This window comes from Aegilops tauschii, chromosome 7, assembly GCF_002575655.3.
Source record: "Aegilops tauschii subsp. strangulata cultivar AL8/78 chromosome 7, Aet v6.0, whole genome shotgun sequence".
Lineage (NCBI taxonomy): Eukaryota > Viridiplantae > Streptophyta > Magnoliopsida > Poales > Poaceae > Aegilops > Aegilops tauschii.
Window position 1 is genome coordinate 628,738,927 of NC_053041.3, and position 18,898 is coordinate 628,757,824.

Consider the following 18,898-nt stretch of genomic DNA (forward strand, 5'->3'; position numbering starts at 1 on the left):
TGACGATGAGCGTAGGGGAGGGGATCTCATGGTGGGGCACTGATGGACATGTGGAGTACGAATGGGATTCTTTGAAAGAAGTATTAGCATTCCAGGCTTTTGCAAAAAACCAATTTTGTGGGAATATGGTTTTGTAAAGATATCGAACCAGTTTTTCACTGGCATTTTCTAAGTCTATGAGGAACGATTTGCGTCATTCCGGTAAAAAATAACAGAGGGCATACTGTTAGGAACAAACCTTCGAGATAGAGCTACTATGTCAGACCTCATTTCACCCGTTGTTGTGTTGCTGTATGAGTATATATATACCACATTATCACAATTCACAAAGCATCTCTTTATAAAATTTCAATAACAGTAGCATCATCATTACATAAAAGAGGTACAATGGTAACCTGGAATCATCCATCCAAACCGAGGAAGGAGACATACGGGCTAGCTTTTTGCAAGTTCATAATTTTCTACACGCGGGCAATATTGAAAGGAGATACTGGCAAACTCCTGACCAGAAAAGATGGTGCCGGTCCTGGCCAATTGTTGTATATACTGTATACTAAAACTGAGATGATCGATGCATTGTACTAGTCTGCACCTGCACCGTTCCTCCTTGGCTTGGACAGCGCATGGAGAGTGAATGTCTCGCTGCCAAGCATGATGACCACCGCCGACATCGTCGGCCGGTCCACAGGATTGCCCTGCACGCAGAGAAGCCCTATGTGAACACACTTGAGCACCTCTTTCTCCGAGAAGCTGCCGTTCATGCACGGGTCTACCACTTTCATCACTGTCCCGGTCGTCCAGTGCTCCCACACCTGCATGCACAGTTTACTTTGAATACACATACGGCGGAGAGCATTGCTCTCCTCTTGGAAAAAATACGACAAGCGAATGTTGCATACCTTGGTCAAGAGATCTTCAGATTGCCGGGAGCCATCGTCAGTGTTCTTCCTCCCTGTCACGATCTCGAGGACCATAACCCCAAAGCTGAATGCGTCCGATTTCACCGAGTAGTTCCCGCGCATCATATACTCTGGCGCCATGTATCCACTGAAACATGAATCAGCGCAACTAATTATGATCATGGTTGCAATAGCTGAGTACGATACCAAACCGTATTGCACTGACTGTGTGCCGACGACGCGGTTGGTGACGCCTTGTGTCTGGTCACGCCCGAAGATCTTGGCGAGGCCGAAGTCTGAGATCTTGGGGCTCGTTTTCATGTCAAGCAGGATGTTGCTCGCTTTCAGATCACGATGGACTACTTTGAGCTGGGAGTCTTCATGGAGGTATTGTAGGCCTCGAGCGATTCCGTCTATGATCTTGTACCTCTTCGTCCAATCAAGCTGCTCGCGCTTCGCGGCATCTTGGGCTATTTTAGCAGAGAGATCATCAGATCAAATATATCTGCCTTAATTTGCAGGAGAATTAATTAATTCAAGGAAAAATCGAGTTCAGCTACTAGTACGTACCAAAGAGGATGAGGTCGAGGCTCCGGTTAGGAACAAACTCGTACACTAGCAGCCTCTCCTGCTGCTCCAGACAAACACCAATGAGCCTGACAAGGTTCTTGTGACTGAGCTTCGCAACCAAAGCCAGCTCATTCTTCAGCTCCTCCACTCCTTGTGTTGAGCTATTGGACATCCTCTTCACTGCTATTTCCTCGCCGTCTGGGAGCGTGCCCTGCAAACCGAACCAGAACATCTATGCATAAGGTCCAATTTTTCTAACGCAGAACTGCTTATCCGTTGGTTGCTCCATCGGTACCTTGTACACCGCACCAAATCCGCCTTCCCCAAGCTTGTTGCTCTCGGCAAAATCACCGGTCGCAGCTCGTAGTGTTGAAATGTCGATCATCATCGAGTCTACACTCTCAATGTCATGGGCTTCAGCGGAATAGCCGCGGTCTGTGTATATACCAATATGTCACTATGACAATAAGCATATACGGAATTAATTGTAGGGATCGCTTTCAGCAAGTTTTTCACGCTCTAAACTGGAGAATCGGCGTGACATACATGGCTGCTTTTCTGCTGTCAGTGGCCCTTGCCTCCTCAAGAAAATGAAGTATGCGACCAGGCTTATGGCTGCTATGAGAGGCAATAGAATTATAGGAACCATGATAGGAACTCTGTACTTTCTTCCTGTGAATTTACCAGTGCAACAGAAACAAAAATGTCAATGTCTCAGATTAGTCGACAAGCTTGAAGTAAACAAAACATAGATCATGTTGAGTAAAAGAACTCAGAAGAAAACAAAACGCAACATTTCTTAGATGGATAATATACAATACAGCCTAGGATTTACTAGGTGTGTGAACTTTAATTCCTCTTATCTAATCATAGTTTTAAAATTAAAATATAACCGTCCAAACAATTGTGACGACGTGGAAGAACATGCAGCCTCGCATGGAGCCTCCAGTTAGTAATACCTCCATTCCAAATTAGTTGACTCGGTTTTTTTTAGGTATACGCATGTATCTAGATGTGTTTTAATGTCTAGATACATGTGTATCTAGAAACATCTGAGTTAACTAATTTAAGATGGAGGGAATAATAATAATAATAATAATAATAATAATAATAATAATAATAATAATAATAATAATAGTAATAGATATGACATTTGGTTTGAAAAACAAAATAAGTTGGTCTACATTTAGTTTCATACATTTCGCATGCATGACATATTTCTGTGTACGTATACTTCGGCTATATTTAGACGTGAGAACTGTTAGGTTATGCGGATGCCGGTACTCCCTCCGTCTAGGTGTGTAAGAAATGGTACATTAATTCCCTCCTTGTTTTTTGTTTTGTGACATATCAACAATAAGAAATGTGGGTTGTGCATGCTTTTAATGACTTGAGACTAGCAAACATGACATGCAGTGGTTAGTTCATTGCATGCAATGCTATTAATTAGCAAAAATACATTAAGTTTTCTCGTTTTTCTCTCTGTCTTGGTCACGGTGCACAACGTAAAATGACTTACACACTTAGACGGAGGAAGTATAATTAAAGAATGTAAACAATACTAACAAGAATCAAAGATACTATTGTGAGTTAACACTGTAATTAGTGAATCAACTTCATTTCCAATTGTTCCATGCATGTTGTAAAACATAAGGCTTCAAATTAATTGATGTTAGTAGTACGCTAGCTTATACTCACCTTGTGCAGTCGCCGCCAAATTATTAAGCAGCACGTTCGGCGCCGGCCCTGTGGCTGATGTTGCCGACGACAGCCGTACCGTGGCAGAGCCATTGAAGAAGGGCTGGGTTTCATACCTGATGCTACACCTGATCCCGAGAACCCTGGCTCCGATGGCGTCTGTGAATAAGGTGGGTAACTCCCTCATGACTCGGACGAGGCAGCTCCAGCAGCGGTCCGGCGACAAGTCCGGCGTGCACTGCGCCCAGCTGTACACCTCGGGAAGCTCCTTGTCAAAGTAGGCCTGCCCAGACGCGTAGAGGCGCGTGGAGGAGTTGAAGGCGGCGCTGCTGGCGGTGGCGTTCATGAGCGCCGCCACGACGCGCTGGAACCGCGCCGGCTCCGCCGTGGCGTTAGCATTGTTGCGGATTGTGAAATACGGGCTGTACTTGATGTCGTCGGCGGCACGGAAGTGGATGTTGGTGTAGGTAAGCAAGCAGGAGTCGAAGTAGATGGTGGCGGCCTTTTTGTCGCACGAGGTGTTGAGGTCCTGGAATGCCTGGGTGAGGCAGCTGGAGCAGTAGGAGGCGGTGGCATCGCCGCGGCAGAGCGCGAGAGCCCAGACCTGCTCCGGGGTGACGCCGGCCTGCGTGGTGGCGAAGAGACCCGGGGACATGGAGGCGTTCTTCGGCATGGTGGCGGCCAGGAGCTTGAGGCTCGCCTTGTAACCGCTGTCCGCCAGGATGCCGTTGTCGCGGCAATTTATCCACGGGTATACTCCCACGGCGCCGCGCGGCGAGGCAAGCAGCGCCAGGGCGACAACCACCACGAACAGGAGGAGACGGCCAGCCATGGTGTGGAACGTGGAAGGCGAGGTTGGAGTGGTACGTAGCTTTAATTTGTACTAGTAGCTTTAGTATGCCATCCTTAGCTTGCTACTACTTTGCTAGTAGATACCAATGGACGATCGGTCGCCATTGAAATCTAAAATGTAAGTCGTTGGTCGTTGCCCGTGGTGCACGCACTACCGCGATAGCAGCATTTGGAGACCGGTGACTGGTGATAGCAGCCCGGCCATTTTTTTCCACGTACGTCCGAATTTAAGTCTGTTACTCGTTAGTCGTTACCCTCACGCTCACTAGTCTGTTTCGTAGATGACCGATCAACTTTCACTCGTCCACCACGACAGGCCCACATAGTTACTCCCTCCGTCCCGTTTCTCTTCGGGCCAAGGGAGAACTACCGTAGTACAAATTAGTTATAGCGTATATATGAGTGCTTGTGTTTGTACTGTGTTTACAAAAAATACACAACTCCGAGACCGCCGACGGCCGCCTGCGAGCCAACCTTGATCCATTGGTCAGGCGAGCTCACACGACGCCATGTCCGTGGTCACCGGCGCCGATCCGCGTATCGACGCAACGATAACATGACCACCACTACAGAGCACCATACCCGCGAGGAGAACACGAGCACATACCGGGCCAAGCCCAACCTCTTCTACACGAAGCACAAGCTTCGATCCACCCCAGGCCCATACCTGGCCCGCCCGAGCATATGAACCCTAGATCCGCACCTGCCGTCGGCACACATCCAGGAGAAGGAGGTTGCCACCGCCACTCCTCACCGCCTGCAGAACCGCAGCAGCCACGTCGTTGCAACACAACAAGGTGTACCCTGCCTTCCTGCCCCAACCGAGACACCAGCGGCCCGGCAGGGCAGATCCCCAAACACCAACCACCCCGCCCACGAAGACCAAGCCGAGGCAGCCAGGCAGAGCCACCCGCCGGCCAGGAAGGCCGCCGGCGCGCACCACCCGCCATGCCGCCCCGGGCCGGTGCCGCGTACCCACTGGAGGAAATGAAATTAACAAACGGATTTTTTTAGAAAAGTTTTGAAACTTGAAAATACTATTTTCTAGCGAAATAGAGAAAATATTTGTTTTTCTATTGGCTGGGTTCACAGTTGCCCACTGGAGGAAATGAAATTAACAAACGAGTCTTAGTTCCGAGTGACAAAAGAATGAGTCGTGTCGTCAGTCATATACAGGCACTTGCCGTGTCAGACGGGTCAAACGTTAGCTAGCTAGCTTAGTTAGTCCAATCTACAAAATCTGCCTCCCATGCACCTTCGTCTTCATTCCACCCATACCATCATATCGACCCACACACACAGAGGCGGGCATGGCCGTCATGTTCGTGGCCATCGTCGCCCTACTCGTTGTTGCGCCCCGAGCCGCTGGATACCCGTGGCCGGTCTGCGGCAGCACGGGCAGCTTCGCGGCCAACGACAGCACGTACCTCGCGAGCATCAACTCCATGGCTGCCACTCTGCCCAGGAACGCCTCCACGTCCCCGGGCCTCTACGCCACGGCGCACGCCGGCCAGGTGTGGGCCCTCGCGCTCTGCCGCGGGGACGCCAACGCCACCTCCTGCTCCGGCTGCCTCTCGCAAGGGTTCCAGGACCTTCCCAGCGCGTGCGCCTACAGCAAGGAGGCCACCATGTACTACGACACCTGCTTCCTCCACTACTCCAACCTCCAGCTGAGCGCCTCCGACGACACCGCGTTCAGCTCAGCGTTCAAACTACCCTACAGCGCTAACGCCACGGATGAGCCGGCCCGGTTCGACCGCGTCGTGGCGGCGCTGCTGAACGCCACGGCGGACTACGCCGCGTACAACTCCTCCGGGTCGCGGCTGTACGCGTCCGGAGTGGTCTCCTTGGACCAGGAGTTCCCCGAGATGTACAGCTGGGCGCAGTGCACGCCGGACCTCACGCGGGCGCGGTGCGGGGATTGCCTCGCCAGCACGATCCAGGCGATGGGGAGGCCGCTGTACAGCGTCGGGGCGAGGGTTCTTGGGATCAGGTGCGGCATCCGGTACGAGAGCAGACCCTTCCTTGATGGCCCGGTGATGGTGCGCGTAGCGGCCGGTTCTGGAGATCCGTCGCCGGCACCGGCACCGTCGCCCACGCCAGCACCGGCGCCCGCGCCGGCTCTGGTGCCCAGTGCTGTGACGCCGCTCCCGGCGGTCGGAGAAGGTGAGTCAAAGCGTCTTTTATAAACCTTTGTGCGGTGAGTGTGACACGTTCGCAATCGTATAGATCGAGCGAACAGTTTTTTTTTAGGCAATCGAGCGAAGAGTAGAAACGGCATCGATTTCTCCAGTCGGAATGGCCTTTAGGCCCAACTTTAGAAAACCCGTGCCCAGCAGCCAAGCCCAAGCCTATCTCAAAACCGAGCTTGGACAGTTTGATACCTACCTAATATAATGAGGGTGTAACTTAGACAATTTGAAAAACGGGCAAGGAGATTCGATAAGCCATGAATCAGTTCGGATATTCTAAATTTTGTTGCCCTGTGGTCGAAATACCCTGTATTACATTGTTCAATTTTATTGCAATCAGCTGAGGTCACATTTATTTATTTTCACATGCATTGGATTGGTTACATTCACAGGGAGAAAATACAGCGTTCCTGGCATGGTTCTTATAATTGGGCTGGCTGCTCTAGCAGCCGCAAACCTTATCGCTATCTTCTTCATCTGGAGGAGGAGGCAACGGTCAGCGGTACAAGTGAAGCAACCATGTATATATGTCATATCCTCTCCAATTTACGCGATAAATTTTTCACTTAAATATGCAAACTGATAGTGTTTTCGTTCAGCAGACCCCAACCGTTACTCCAGGGAAGCCGAGGACAACGAGAGTGTAGACTCGATGCTGATGGACGTTTCAACTCTGCGAGCCGCGACCGGAGACTTTGCGGAGAACAACAAGCTCGGCGAAGGCGGGTTTGGCGCAGTGTACAAGGTTGAAGAAACTGCAAAGCATAATCACACCGTAGGGGCTTCCCCTACGGTACAGTTGTCAAAAAATATGTTTTACATGCAGCAGAACAGTACAACTTACGTTTGGCCCAATTTGGTGCGCGTAGGGTACTCTTCCAGACGGCGAAGAGATCGCGGTGAAGAGGCTGTCCAAGGGCTCCACGCAAGGAGTGGATGAGCTGAAGAACGAGCTGGCCCTGGTCGCAAAGCTCAAGCATAAGAATCTTGTCAGGCTTCTTGGCGTCTGCCTGGAGCAGCAGGAGCGGCTGCTCGTGTACGAGTTCGTCCCCAACAGGAGCCTCGACCAGATCCTATTCATAGGTAATGTTTTGATCGATCAGAAACCCAGAATTGCAACCCAGATACACACTTTCTAAACACTATGAGTGAACATCAGACATTGAGAAGAAACGAGAGAAGCTTGACTGGGGACAGAGGCTAAGGATCATACGCGGGATCGCCCGAGGCCTGCAATACCTCCATGAGGACTCCCAGCTCAAAGTAGTCCATCGTGATCTCAAAGCCAGCAACGTCCTTCTCGATGTCGACATGAACCCCAAGATATCGGACTTTGGCCTCGCCAGGCTCTTTGAGCGAGGCCAGACGCAGGGCATCACCAACCGTGTCATCGGCACATAGTAAGTACAGTACTACAAGTGTTCATTTCTTTTATAGCTGAAGGGCGACTCATGTCGGAAAATTGAGGGTAATTATCAATTCATGACTACTGACGTTGTTTCAGCGGATACATGGCACCGGAGTACATTATGCGCGGGAACTACTCTGTGAAATCGGATGTGTTCAGCTTCGGGGTCATGGTTCTAGAGATCGTGACGGGGAGGAAGAACAATGACACCACGCAATCTGACGATCTCTTGACCATGGTATGCTCCATTGCTAAGCGATATCTCAAGAAGTAGTACCACAGTGCAGCTTGGCTCATGGTTTAACTGCAAATTCATCGTGCATACGTCCAGATATGGGAGCATTGGACGTCCGGAACGGTGTTGGAGAGGATGGACCAAAGCATGGACAACAGCTTCTCAGAGAGCGATGTGATGAGGTGCATCCAGGTTGGGCTCCTGTGCGTCCAGGAGAACCCGGTGGACCGGCCGGTGATGTCGGAGGTGGGCATGATGCTTGGAAGCGACATGGTGTCTCTCGGTGCCCCATCAAAGCCGGCCTCCGGAAAGGGTTTTGGTATGACGCCCACCGTTCGAATGAGCGATGGTCCCGAAGATCAGCCTATTTACTGAGCCATAAATTCTCCTTCATGTATTTCCTCCTAATATGTGTTGCAACTCAAGTGGCTTTTGGTCTGAAGTTCTATTTTCTCGTTCCTATTATATTTATCTCCTCTTTCTCTCTACCCTTTAACTTCTAATAAGAACATATGATATTCTTGCTTTCTAGCTTCTCCTCTTGTACTTCTTACATATATAGTATCCCCCGAAGCTTGTTCTTGTGGATTTTGGTGAACTTTCTTCTTGTGGATAGTCTCTCCTCCTCCTAGCTGTTCTCGTAACAATGTTCTTGGTGTCATGCTTGAGCATCGGCTGATTGATCCTTTTAAGCAGTGTTTAGATGCTCCTTGTGCTGCCACCTTAGGCAGTGACTCCTGATGCCACTAGGCTAGTAAGAGCATCTACAGCCACATATGGCAAATCCGGCCCCTCAAACGCCCGCGGATGTGCGCGTCCACGGGCAGTGTGAGGGCACACCTCAAATTTCATTTGTTACATCCGAACATCTCATAGTGGATTCTTATATTCATACAAAGGCATGCAAAAGGAAATAGAACCTACGTACTATATCAATCATAGCTACTCCTCGTCGGAGATCACCACGATCTCCATGCCCGGCTTCGGCAGCATGGGCGGTAGCTGCAGCCCCGGCTCCTCCGGCACCTCTGGCTGCTCCACTCCGGCCTCCTCCGCCTCTATCTCCGCGTCGATCTCGGCGAAGAGCGCGTCGGTCTTCTCCTGCTGCCGCCGGAGGAACGCCCGGTTGGCCTCCACATAGGCCTCATCCCAGATGGACTCCAGGATGGCCTGCTGCTCGGCCATCTTGTCGGACTGGGCGACGGCGAACTCTGCCTCCGCCTGCTCAATGTTGAAGGCCGGCACCTACTGGTCTGGCTCCTCCGCCTCCTCCGCCTCCATCGAAGCCAGCTCCGGCGAGTCCGTAGGCAGCCCGGCAGCGATGCGGGCGGCACGCGCGGCTTCCCTCACCCGGATCTGCTGCTGGATCTCGTAGCGCCGCTCCGGCGTCAGCATGGCATAGTACGTGATCTTGCTCCGGATCATGGTGGAGTGCCCGAGCGTGGACATAGCGCCAGAGCGGGAGAGGGAGGAGGTGGATGGGCTCGGACTGGTGGCGCGGAGAGGGGGGAGGGGGTTGGGTTAGGGTTGCGGGACGCCGGCCGGCCCGCACGGGCGCGTATGAGGCGGGTTTGAGAGGTCCGGTTGTAGATGCTCTAAGCTGTCTCATAACTTGTGTTGGCTCCTTTTCAGTTTTCTATAGCTTGGCTGGTAGATATTTTTTAGCATCACTTGGTAGGTAGATATTTGCTAGGTTTGGATAGCCATGCTACTTCAATGATATTATCCTCATGTGGGCTTCAAAATGATTAGCCAAATGCATTTTTCACTAGTGGGCTTTGTTCGCAGATTATATTATGCAGGCTTTGCAAATATATTTGGTGGCCAACTGAGGGGGGCTGTGATGCATAGTTAAGGTTAAACTTAACTGATTCATTCTCACTAATCAATGTGAAAATTGAATCCTTACTCAATAATCAAAGTGAGCTTAAATAGGAACTTAGCTAGACTAGAGGAATTGCTACTATTGTCAAACATGTTACGTAAGATTGACCAAATGATAAATGCCTCGATTAAATGTCCCTTTCTGCATTGGTTGCCTAATTGTTGCCTTTGAACAAATAGTTAAACCCTCTAGCCTCAAATTGCACTAAGTTAAGTTTCAACAATAACCTGGCCTCACCAATGGTGATGGCCAATATTTTAACAATGGCAATCTCTTTCTTTGTGTTTTGTTTAATTTCTTATATTTATGGTAAGGAAGATTCATTTAGTTTAGGCTTTTTCCCTTTTGTAACACATCTTTTATTCATGTAATATTCTTATGATATTGTGGTTGATTCAATATTTTAATTATTATATATATTCTATACATTTAAATTGTGTTTCAAATATCCAATATTCAATAATGGTCATGTCAAAATTTATAACATTCAAAACAACGATGTAAATGCTAATTTGTTCAATTAAGCGAAACTTTGACATCTTTAACAAATAGATTCTAATTTTCTCTTTGTTCACATGAATGAATGCAATGCACAAGCTTAATTTCCCATGTTCGAGTCTCTAAACTGTGACATCTGATTTCATACATCGGACGTGACATATGTGATTGATGATTCGCTTGAAAAGAACATGTGAACTGCATTAAATATGAAATAGATTAATGAACTCTTTTTTGAGTTCCACCGTGTTATAAAAATATGATTTTTTAAAACAAAGGCATCTATTGTCACTCTTGTGCAATAGATGACGCACTACAACACCGTAAGTGGGCGCTAGCATTTTTAAACGCCAAAGCAAACGCCTAAAAGCCGTGCTAGCACTATGGTAGCAGCCGTCAGGGAAAACTGCATCGTGGATTGTGTACACTCGGCACTTCGGTTCCGCCGCGGCCTAAATGGCGCGGCACATTTCGGGAGCGCCAGTACCAGAGGTGACGTGGCAAGTGTGTGTCTGACGGCACTATTTGATAACGGCCTAACTACTTTCGTGCACGGCACTATAATTAGTGCCCCCTATAATCTTTTTCGGCGGTACGTTCTACCAATGTCGTTTCTATATTTAATTACGTTCTTCTAATGACTTACTAAAAATCCCAGAAAATCACAATATAAAACACAGATTTCGCCAACTCATATATAGCTAGCTCTTAGTTCCACACACCCAGCAACACAGAATAAAACAGTACACAGCAATGCATAGCTTGCTGTCAGTTCCACATACTACTACTACATAAACCAGCAACACAGGATAAAACAGTACACAGCAATGCATAGCTTGCTGTCAGTTCCACATACTAGTACTACATAAACTAGCAACACAGAATAAAACACCAGTTTTAGCCGATGATTCAACAAATGCCATCCTCAAAAGAGATCCCAAACTCTTCCCACAGGAAACTAGCACGATCACGCTTGTAAGGGCTGTCCTTGTCTTCATAGTCGTATGGATCAAGGTCAGAGTCATCTTCTGCGGGATCAATCTTGTCTGACCATTTCTGAGGATCTTGAATTCCAGTTAAAGTTCCATCTTCTTGTATAGCCAACTAAGCCAAGTGCAGAAGTTCTTCGGCTTGTGTGTCCAGTTTGACCAACATCCTGTGGATATCCCAGCCAACTACATCAGGTGCCTCAGGGATAAAGTTATCAGGCACAAACTTCTGGAGTTCAGAAGCAGCATCAAAGGCTATTGAAATTTTTGTATTCCATCCTGCGGTCAACTGAGTGATACACCGAGTCGATGTGGCCACTTTCTCTTTGAGTTGGCTAATCTCTTCAGCATGAGATTAGTGTGTAGTCTTATTCAACTCTCTCTCTCTCTCTTTGTCTTCGAGGCATGTACTAGAATGATCTTGAACAATACGTCCTGAGAGATAGGAAAGACCTGGATACTGCAAATTGCAATGCAACAACTTAAATTAGCAAGCATATTTCAGAAAATAACACATCTAAGTTCAATGTAAATTCAGTTGCGTACATCAGAGCAAGAGTTCATCAAATGGGATGCCTCCTTGCGAGCACTCACATATTTCTTAAGTGTGGTGAGAGATGACTGACATGGATACTGCAAAATGCAATGCATCAAATTAAATCAGTATCCATGCCAGTCATCTTTCACGCCCAAATAACACATCATATTTTAGCACGTAACACATCTAGAACAAATGTAAATTCAGCTGTGTACATAAGGGAAAGGCGACTTCAGCGAATTGGACCCCTCGTCAGAAAGGACCTGAGCAGGCTGCTAAATGAAATGCAGAAAACTTTAAGCAATGCAACAAATCAGCTAACATAAACAACACTTAAGTGAAACACTATGCAGAAAATGACCTCTGCATTGTTCATCTGTAAAGGACCGTCCGTTCTAATGAGGAAACGGTTCGCAAATCCCATATCAGTAATCACTTTATTGTTCCTACAAATTCTTGCTTTACGACTAAGCTCAACCGCTGCTGGAGAAATTGGATCAATGGGGTTCTTGAAAAAACCAACGGATCTATGTACACCCTTGACTGAATATATGTAACCAGTCCTAAATAAGGCTATTTTACCGATAGATCTATATGAAAGGAGCTGGAACCATGGGGTTGAGATGTACCAGCGAATGCGGCGGGGAGCTGGCGTGCTGATGGCGGCGGTCGAAGAGGGGCGATGCGACGACGAATGCGGCGGCGCGAGAGAGGAGAGGAGGCTAGAGCAAGAGTGTGAGAGTGACAAGTGCTGGAACTAGTGAGGAAATTTTCGAGTTCAGAGAGACACAAGTGTGGGAACCGGTCTGAAAATTTGGCTAAGAGCATCTCCAACAGGCACCCAAAAACTCCTCCACGCGCTAAAAACCGTCTTTTTTGGGTGTTGGAGACGCTCCAGTAGATGCTGCAACCTAGTGCGCGCGCAAAAGAATTTAACGCACGCGCTTAAAAGCTCTATCACACGCTGCAAATGTTGGGCGCCGGACCACGCGCGCTTTATAATTTGCATTGCGTGTTTTTTTGGGCACGCGTTTTTGGGCATGTGAAAAAACAATGTTGGCTGCGGCGCGCTAAAAGTGCTACAGTGGTGCTGTAAAACTATTTTTGCGCTCAATATTTTTGCGCCTCTGTTGGAGATGCTCTAAGTGCTGGAAGTGATGAGCTGGGGGAGTGACTACCTGAGTCAACATTTGCAAACTTGGTCAATAAAGTGATACTTAGCCCAATTCGATAACCAAAACCTTGATGGCGGCACGATCCAAATGATCGAAATGGGTTCAAAATGAGTGGTAACATGAAACTTATGACCGTCGATACAAGGGCTTAAAATTCTCTTGAACTGATCTAATATGTCTAATTTGATATTGTGCAATATTTGCCTTGTAAAGCATGCACGACAATCACATGTTAAATTTATGTTTCTTCCACATCGACAACATGTATTAATAATACTCTGGACTCTAGAAAATCAGGGGATAACATTAGTACTGGACTAATATTCGTGATTTTTGTTGCATGGGATATCAATTTTGCAAATAATTATCTCGATGTAACATGAAACTCTATGACCATCGATACAAGGGCTTAAAATTATCTTGAACCGATCTAATATGTCGAACTTGATATTGTGTAGCCTTTCCCTGCAAGGCATGCACGACAATCACATGTTTAATTTATGTTTCTTGCACATCGACAATATCTTTAATTTAGCCTTTGCCTGCAAAGCATACAAGGGCTTTTGATACTAATGACTACATCCTTATAAAGGTATTTCATGTTTCTGAAATGAATTTTGACTATGTGAAGTGAAGAAAGAGTGGATAGCAGTAGCAGGTCTTAAATTTGCAAGCTTTTCTTCAAGCAAGGTAATCATATGAACTAAATATTTTCCGAATTATAATAAAAGGTGAATGGTTTATTACAAATCTAGCATAAAGCTTTTTGAATCTTGATCTTGGTTCACATATATATAGCTTACACAATGTGAAGTTGTATATTAAAGTGTGATGTTTCCAAAACGAATGCCAAACACAAGGGGAATATGTCAACTTCCAAACATTGAAGAGGGGGGGGGGGGGTATAACATCGTTGATTTTGGCTCTTGTTGCTATAGATGGGAGGACAATACATCTCGACTGTGTCCTCTCCATAATTCTTGTCATGGTTTTAGTTTAAATTTTGAACTGCTCACAAGAATTATGCATGAATCGGAGGGAGTACTACTTTGGTACTTTATTCTTTTATTATTGTTTATCTCTCATCTGTGTGCTCGTAAACATTTCGTTGAATGATTTGCTACCATGACAACACAAAATTAAGTTCACTTGTTCTTGATTGGATATCTGATTGAACAAAGAAATGTATATTTAGCAATGTTTTAAATAGCGGGCTATGGCATTTACCGGCAACCCTTAAAAACAGCTATAGCTGGGCTGTAACGGGCTATAGCGGGGCTATAGCGGCAAATTGTACATGAAATCATTTAGCAGCAACACCCTCAAACAACTATAGTGGAGCTATAGCGGGGCTATAGCCGGCTATTTAAAACTATGATATTTAGGCATTTGACAGGTTTCATGTCTGAGATTCCAGACTAGGCATTAGTAAATGGATAGATATACAAGGAGTAGTCTTGAATTAAGATCAGTACAAGAAGGCGATCATATCATCAGAGTATCTTAACTTGGTGCAAAACTCTGGTCATCATGCATGGCCATTTCTCTTCTAGGACCAAATCCAAGAAATAGTTCAATGGTGGCTAGCTTTTGGTGTATTTATTTGTTTTTGTTAGTCGATGGTGTAATAGTCATTTATTGGCTAGGTCAACTATCCAACTTGTATTTGTTTCATTGTATGAGGCTCTAGGGTTAATCCTAGGTCGTGTGATGAACAATTCAATCAAAAAGTTGTTTGTTTTATATTTGGATTATCAAGGATACATTTGTATATCAATAGTCAATTTTGAAAGATAATAAGCAAGACCATGCCCTTTTGGCTGTCGAAAGAAAAAGTCCCCTTGGTCCTTTCTTTGCACCAATCCTTTTGTAACCACAATGACAAAACACTTGAGATTCAAGACAAAAATAATAAGCCAATTCAAGTTGTACTAGAGTATTGCAGATGATGTTGTTTGTGATCATTTAGTGACAACACACAGCATGCTATCTGGTTTGAAAAGGGGGTTCGGAAATTAACTTTCTCCAAAAGCAAGACGAGATGAGATTACCACTTGTAAGTACTGGACTTTCTAGAATTTGTACTTAGCCTTAGATGTCCTTGATGTCATGTATGTATTTATTCTCCAATGAGTCGACACATTTTATGCTCTAAAGTTCTTATGCTTTTAATACTTTCAATTTTGCTCTATTTGTCAACACATGCATTGCACTTGCACGATAACTAGTAATGATATAGTTAACCAGCCAGATCGTTAGTGATCCATCCCGGTTGGTAACTTAGCCGCCACCGACGATACGATGGAATTAGTTGCAGATGAGATTTTGCATGAGATCCCGCTGAAGCTGCCGACGAGGGACATCGCCCGGTGCCGCTGCGTCAAGCCATGGCCTCGCGTCATCAACAACCCCTCCACTCAGCCCATGTTCTGGATGTTTATATGAACACGGCCCAACATTCAGCAGAGAGCCCACTCCATCCCAAAAGCCTAGACTGAAGGGAGGAGGGAATCTCTCCCTTATAAGTTCGTCGTGGCCTCCTCCCGTAAACGAGGTGGGACTAAAGAGGAGCCAATTGGGTTGCCGAATTTGTTGGCTAGGTCTTTTGGCCTACCGGACGGCCCTGTTAAGCAGGAGCCCTCCGAAAAGGCCCAGGTATGATAGCCCAAATATCCTACTGGGTGATAGAGAATCACCTGGATTCCTGATGGCTCTAGGATGATGCCTTCCAGAAGATCACACGGATGGAAGCCTGAAGTGAGCCAAATTCAACCTCGACGTGTAGTCCATGTCAAGTAATAGGAACCACCTTGGTATCTTTCCTTTTAACCCTACCCCCGGTATCCTATATAAGCAGGAGTATGGGACGCCTAAGGGCACAATCTAACCTTACAATCTCTTGCCTCTTTGCTCTTGAGCACCGGCGGAACCCTTGTACACTTGTGTTCTGCCTCACGACAATATAGTGATTTATAGCAGGACTAGGACCCTGTAATCGAGGAGGACCGATCCTGGGTAAACTTGTGTGCAAACTCGCTCCCGGATTTCCAGCCATCACCCCCACGATCATCCGTAGGGACCCCCTTATGGATCTGTCAGAGAAACCCCTATGATAGTTGGCGCTCATCATGGGGACGATTCGATCTGGAGTTCACATCTTGGTGGGATCTAGAGCCGGCGTCGGCGACACTATCGCCGTTGGCCAGGTCATCAACTACGGCACCTACAGCTACGTCCTTGATGACTTGACACCGGTTCCGACCACAAACAACATCATCTTTGCCACGATCATCCCAATTGGTGGCATCAACCTCTTCATCAGATCAACCGACGGATTCACGGGTCCAAGATCTACCACCACGCCAACCCTTGATGCGAAGGACGAAGTTTTAATGAGTCAGATCACGATGTCTCCTATGAGAGTTTAGACTCTGGTCATTTTCACTTTGTTGAATTCACCAAAATGGGCTCCGGCTCACCTATGGCTGATGACGGGGAGACGATTCACTCGATTTTCCCCGGGTCTGATGATGAATCTGAGGGCGGATCTCAGCCCAATAATGCTGGAGACAAAAACTTCACATCCTTCTCCAACAAAGAAGCAAACGGATCTCCTTTCTGAGGGAGCCTGGCGGCAACCTACGCTACGATCACCCAAGTCGCCACTACTACCGACACACACACCAACACAGATGGTGCAGAATAAAGTGCGATGGGCGCAATGCGGAATCCGATTCCTCCCCCTCTAGGCGGACCAACACTAGGCATACCACGTAATTTGGCCCCTCAAATGGCGGTGAGGGCATCTGCCACTACAACAGCTCCTCCTCGAGTAGCAACAACCGTCACTGCAACGCCCCAGGGAGCAACGGCGATAGTTCAACCCCCTCGTGTGATGGCAAGGGCAACAGTGACCAATGGCATAAATAGGATTGACACAACACAACGTCAGCCGGCGAACACGCAATACCAGACGGTGCCTAGTGAACCTCAGCCAACCAACATGGAGAGAAGGAAAAACCCGACACAGGGCAATGTCGGATCTACAATCGGTTTGGCACCGTAAGATTTCAATAATGTCTCCCTTGGGATGGCACAGCGATACAAAATTCTTGCTGATAGGGAGAAACAGTTAATCAGACAACAGGCAATCCTGGATTATCAGACGGAGCTAATCCAGCAGGAACAACAGGACAACCGCAGTCACCATCCAGTTCAACATCACCCGAAGCTTGTCAAGTGGCTCAAATTCCCGTCGTCTAGGCGCAGGAGGCGCTCACGTGACCAGGAACCTGCTCCAAATCCATATGATGAGGTGGACATGTGGACGCCCATCGACAATATGCTGGCTGCACATCGGCTCATGTCAGGATTGCCAGAGGGCCTCGTCGATCCAAACGTTGATGTCGTCCTAAGTCAGATCAGGTGACATGTGGAGCTTAGCATCCATCTGCAGAACAATGCACCTCATTCGTGAGATTGGCATCATGATCTCTCAATTTCCGCACCCCACATCGACATGGCGAAGGCAAATCCCAAGCCAGCTCAGCACGCCGAAGGCAGTATGACGAAGATTGGCCGAAGAATCAGCTAGCAGCCTAATAAAATAGGCGCAGATCTACATCCCGGCAAAGTTGCCGCCCTTCGGCTCATAACAGACACCGAGGTGATGACCCACCGCCAGGAGGGCCACCCGGAAGACCACACGGTGGAGGTGGCCACAATCTGTTGGGGAACGTAGAATGCAATTTAAAAAAAATTCCTACGTTCATGCAACATCTATCTAGGAGATGCATAGCAATGAAAGGGGAGAGTATGTCCACGTACCCTCGTAGAATGAAAGCGGAAGCGTTAGTTTAACATGGTTGATGTAGTCGAACGTCTTCGCGATTCAACCGATCAAGTACCGAACGTACGACACCTCCGAGTTCAGCACACGTTCAGCTCCATGACGTCCCTCGAACTCTTGATCCAGCAACGTGTCGAGGGAGAGTTTCGTCAGCACGACAACATGATGATGGTGATGGTGAAATGATCCGCGTAGGGCTTCACCTAAGCACTACGACAATAGGACCGGAGGAGTAAACGGTGGAGGGGGGCATCACACATGGTTAAGGAACAATTGATGTGCTTTGGGGTGCCACCCATCCCCGTATATAAAGGAGGAGATGGGAGGAGGCTGGCCTAGGGCGTGCCCCAAGTGGGGGAGTCCTACTAGGACTTCTAGTCCTATTCGCCCCCCTTCCTTTTTTCGGAGGGGGAAAGGAGGAAGGAGAGGAAGAGGGAGAAGGAAAGGGGGGCCGCGCCCCCTCCCCTTGTCCAATTCGGACTCCCCAAGGGGGGGGGGGGCGCCACCCCCTTGTGGGCCGCCTTGCCTCTCCCCTATGGCCCATGTGGCCCAATACTTCCCCTGGGGGGTTCCGGTAACCTCCCGGTACTCCGAAAAATACCCGAAACACTCCGAAACCATTCCGGTGTCTGAATACTATCGTCCTATATCAATCTTTACCTCTCGACCATTTAGAGACTCCTCGTCATGTCCGTGATCTCATCCGAGACTCCGAACAGTCTTCGGTCACCAAAAACCCATAACTCATAATACAAATCGTCATTGAACGTTAAGCGTGCGGACCCTACGGGTTCGAGAACTATGTAGACATGACTGAGACACATATCCGGTCAATAACCAATAGTGGAACCTGGATGCTCATGTTGGTTCTTACATATTCTACGAAGTTCGTTATCGGTCAAACCTGTAACGCCCCGAGACCGACGCTCCAGAAGCCTTCCAGTTATTTCGTTGTTGTCGTGTATTTTATTTGTTTGTTGCATTCATCATCGCATCATCCGCATGTTTTCATAAAACTCGTGGTCCGTTCGTAGTTGCCGCTTCTTCCTCGTCTCTGTTGACCTTTCTCAAGACCGACCATTCGTTTGATGTCCGACCGTTTGACCCTCT

At 47.6% G+C, this 18,898-nt stretch overlaps 2 protein-coding genes across 3 annotated transcripts; one reads left to right on the forward strand and one right to left on the reverse strand.

Moving 5' to 3' along the window:
* Positions 1–322: 322 nt before the first annotated feature.
* Positions 323–4,158, reverse strand: LOC109772665 (cysteine-rich receptor-like protein kinase 6). Its single transcript, XM_020331368.4, has 7 exons — positions 3,168–4,158; positions 2,016–2,141; positions 1,765–1,904; positions 1,470–1,680; positions 1,126–1,369; positions 900–1,047; positions 323–812 (listed from the first exon to the last, which is right to left on the reverse strand). The coding sequence occupies exons 1-7, from the start codon at positions 3,997–3,999 to the stop codon at positions 582–584; spliced, it is 1,932 nt and encodes a 643-aa protein (XP_020186957.1). The 5' UTR covers positions 4,000–4,158; the 3' UTR covers positions 323–581.
* Positions 4,159–5,187: 1,029 nt separating this feature from the next.
* On the forward strand, positions 5,188–8,456 carry LOC109772666 (cysteine-rich receptor-like protein kinase 6). Of its 2 annotated transcripts, none has more exons than XM_020331369.4 (7): positions 5,188–6,185; positions 6,604–6,732; positions 6,811–6,956; positions 7,081–7,294; positions 7,371–7,611; positions 7,716–7,857; positions 7,951–8,456. In XM_020331369.4, exons 1-7 carry the CDS (start codon positions 5,330–5,332, stop codon positions 8,227–8,229), a joined length of 2,007 nt encoding a protein of 668 aa, XP_020186958.1. In that variant the 5' UTR covers positions 5,188–5,329; the 3' UTR covers positions 8,230–8,456. The 2 variants fall into 2 exon arrangements, with proteins under 2 accessions (XP_020186958.1, XP_020186959.1); XM_020331370.4 differs by having other exon boundaries at positions 5,189–6,185; positions 6,814–6,956.
* Positions 8,457–18,898: the final 10,442 nt, after the last annotated feature.

Bases quoted from the DNA above. Each gene is read 5' to 3' on its own strand.
- LOC109772666 (XM_020331369.4), top strand. From the start codon at position 5,330: ATGGCCGTCATGTTCGTGGCCATCGTCGCCCTACTCGTTGTTGCGCCC. The intron at 6,186-6,603 runs GTGAGTCAAAGC...TTACATTCACAG, and splicing joins GCTCCCGGCGGTCGGAGAAG to GGAGAAAATACAGCGTTCCT. The intron at 7,295-7,370 runs GTAATGTTTTGA...AGTGAACATCAG, and splicing joins CGACCAGATCCTATTCATAG to ACATTGAGAAGAAACGAGAG.
- LOC109772665 (XM_020331368.4), bottom strand. From the start codon at position 3,999: ATGGCTGGCCGTCTCCTCCTGTTCGTGGTGGTTGTCGCCCTGGCGCTG. The intron at 2,142-3,167 runs GTGAGTATAAGC...GTAAATTCACAG, and splicing joins TTTGGCGGCGACTGCACAAG to GAAGAAAGTACAGAGTTCCT. The intron at 1,681-1,764 runs GTACCGATGGAG...TTCGGTTTGCAG, and splicing joins GATTTGGTGCGGTGTACAAG to GGCACGCTCCCAGACGGCGA.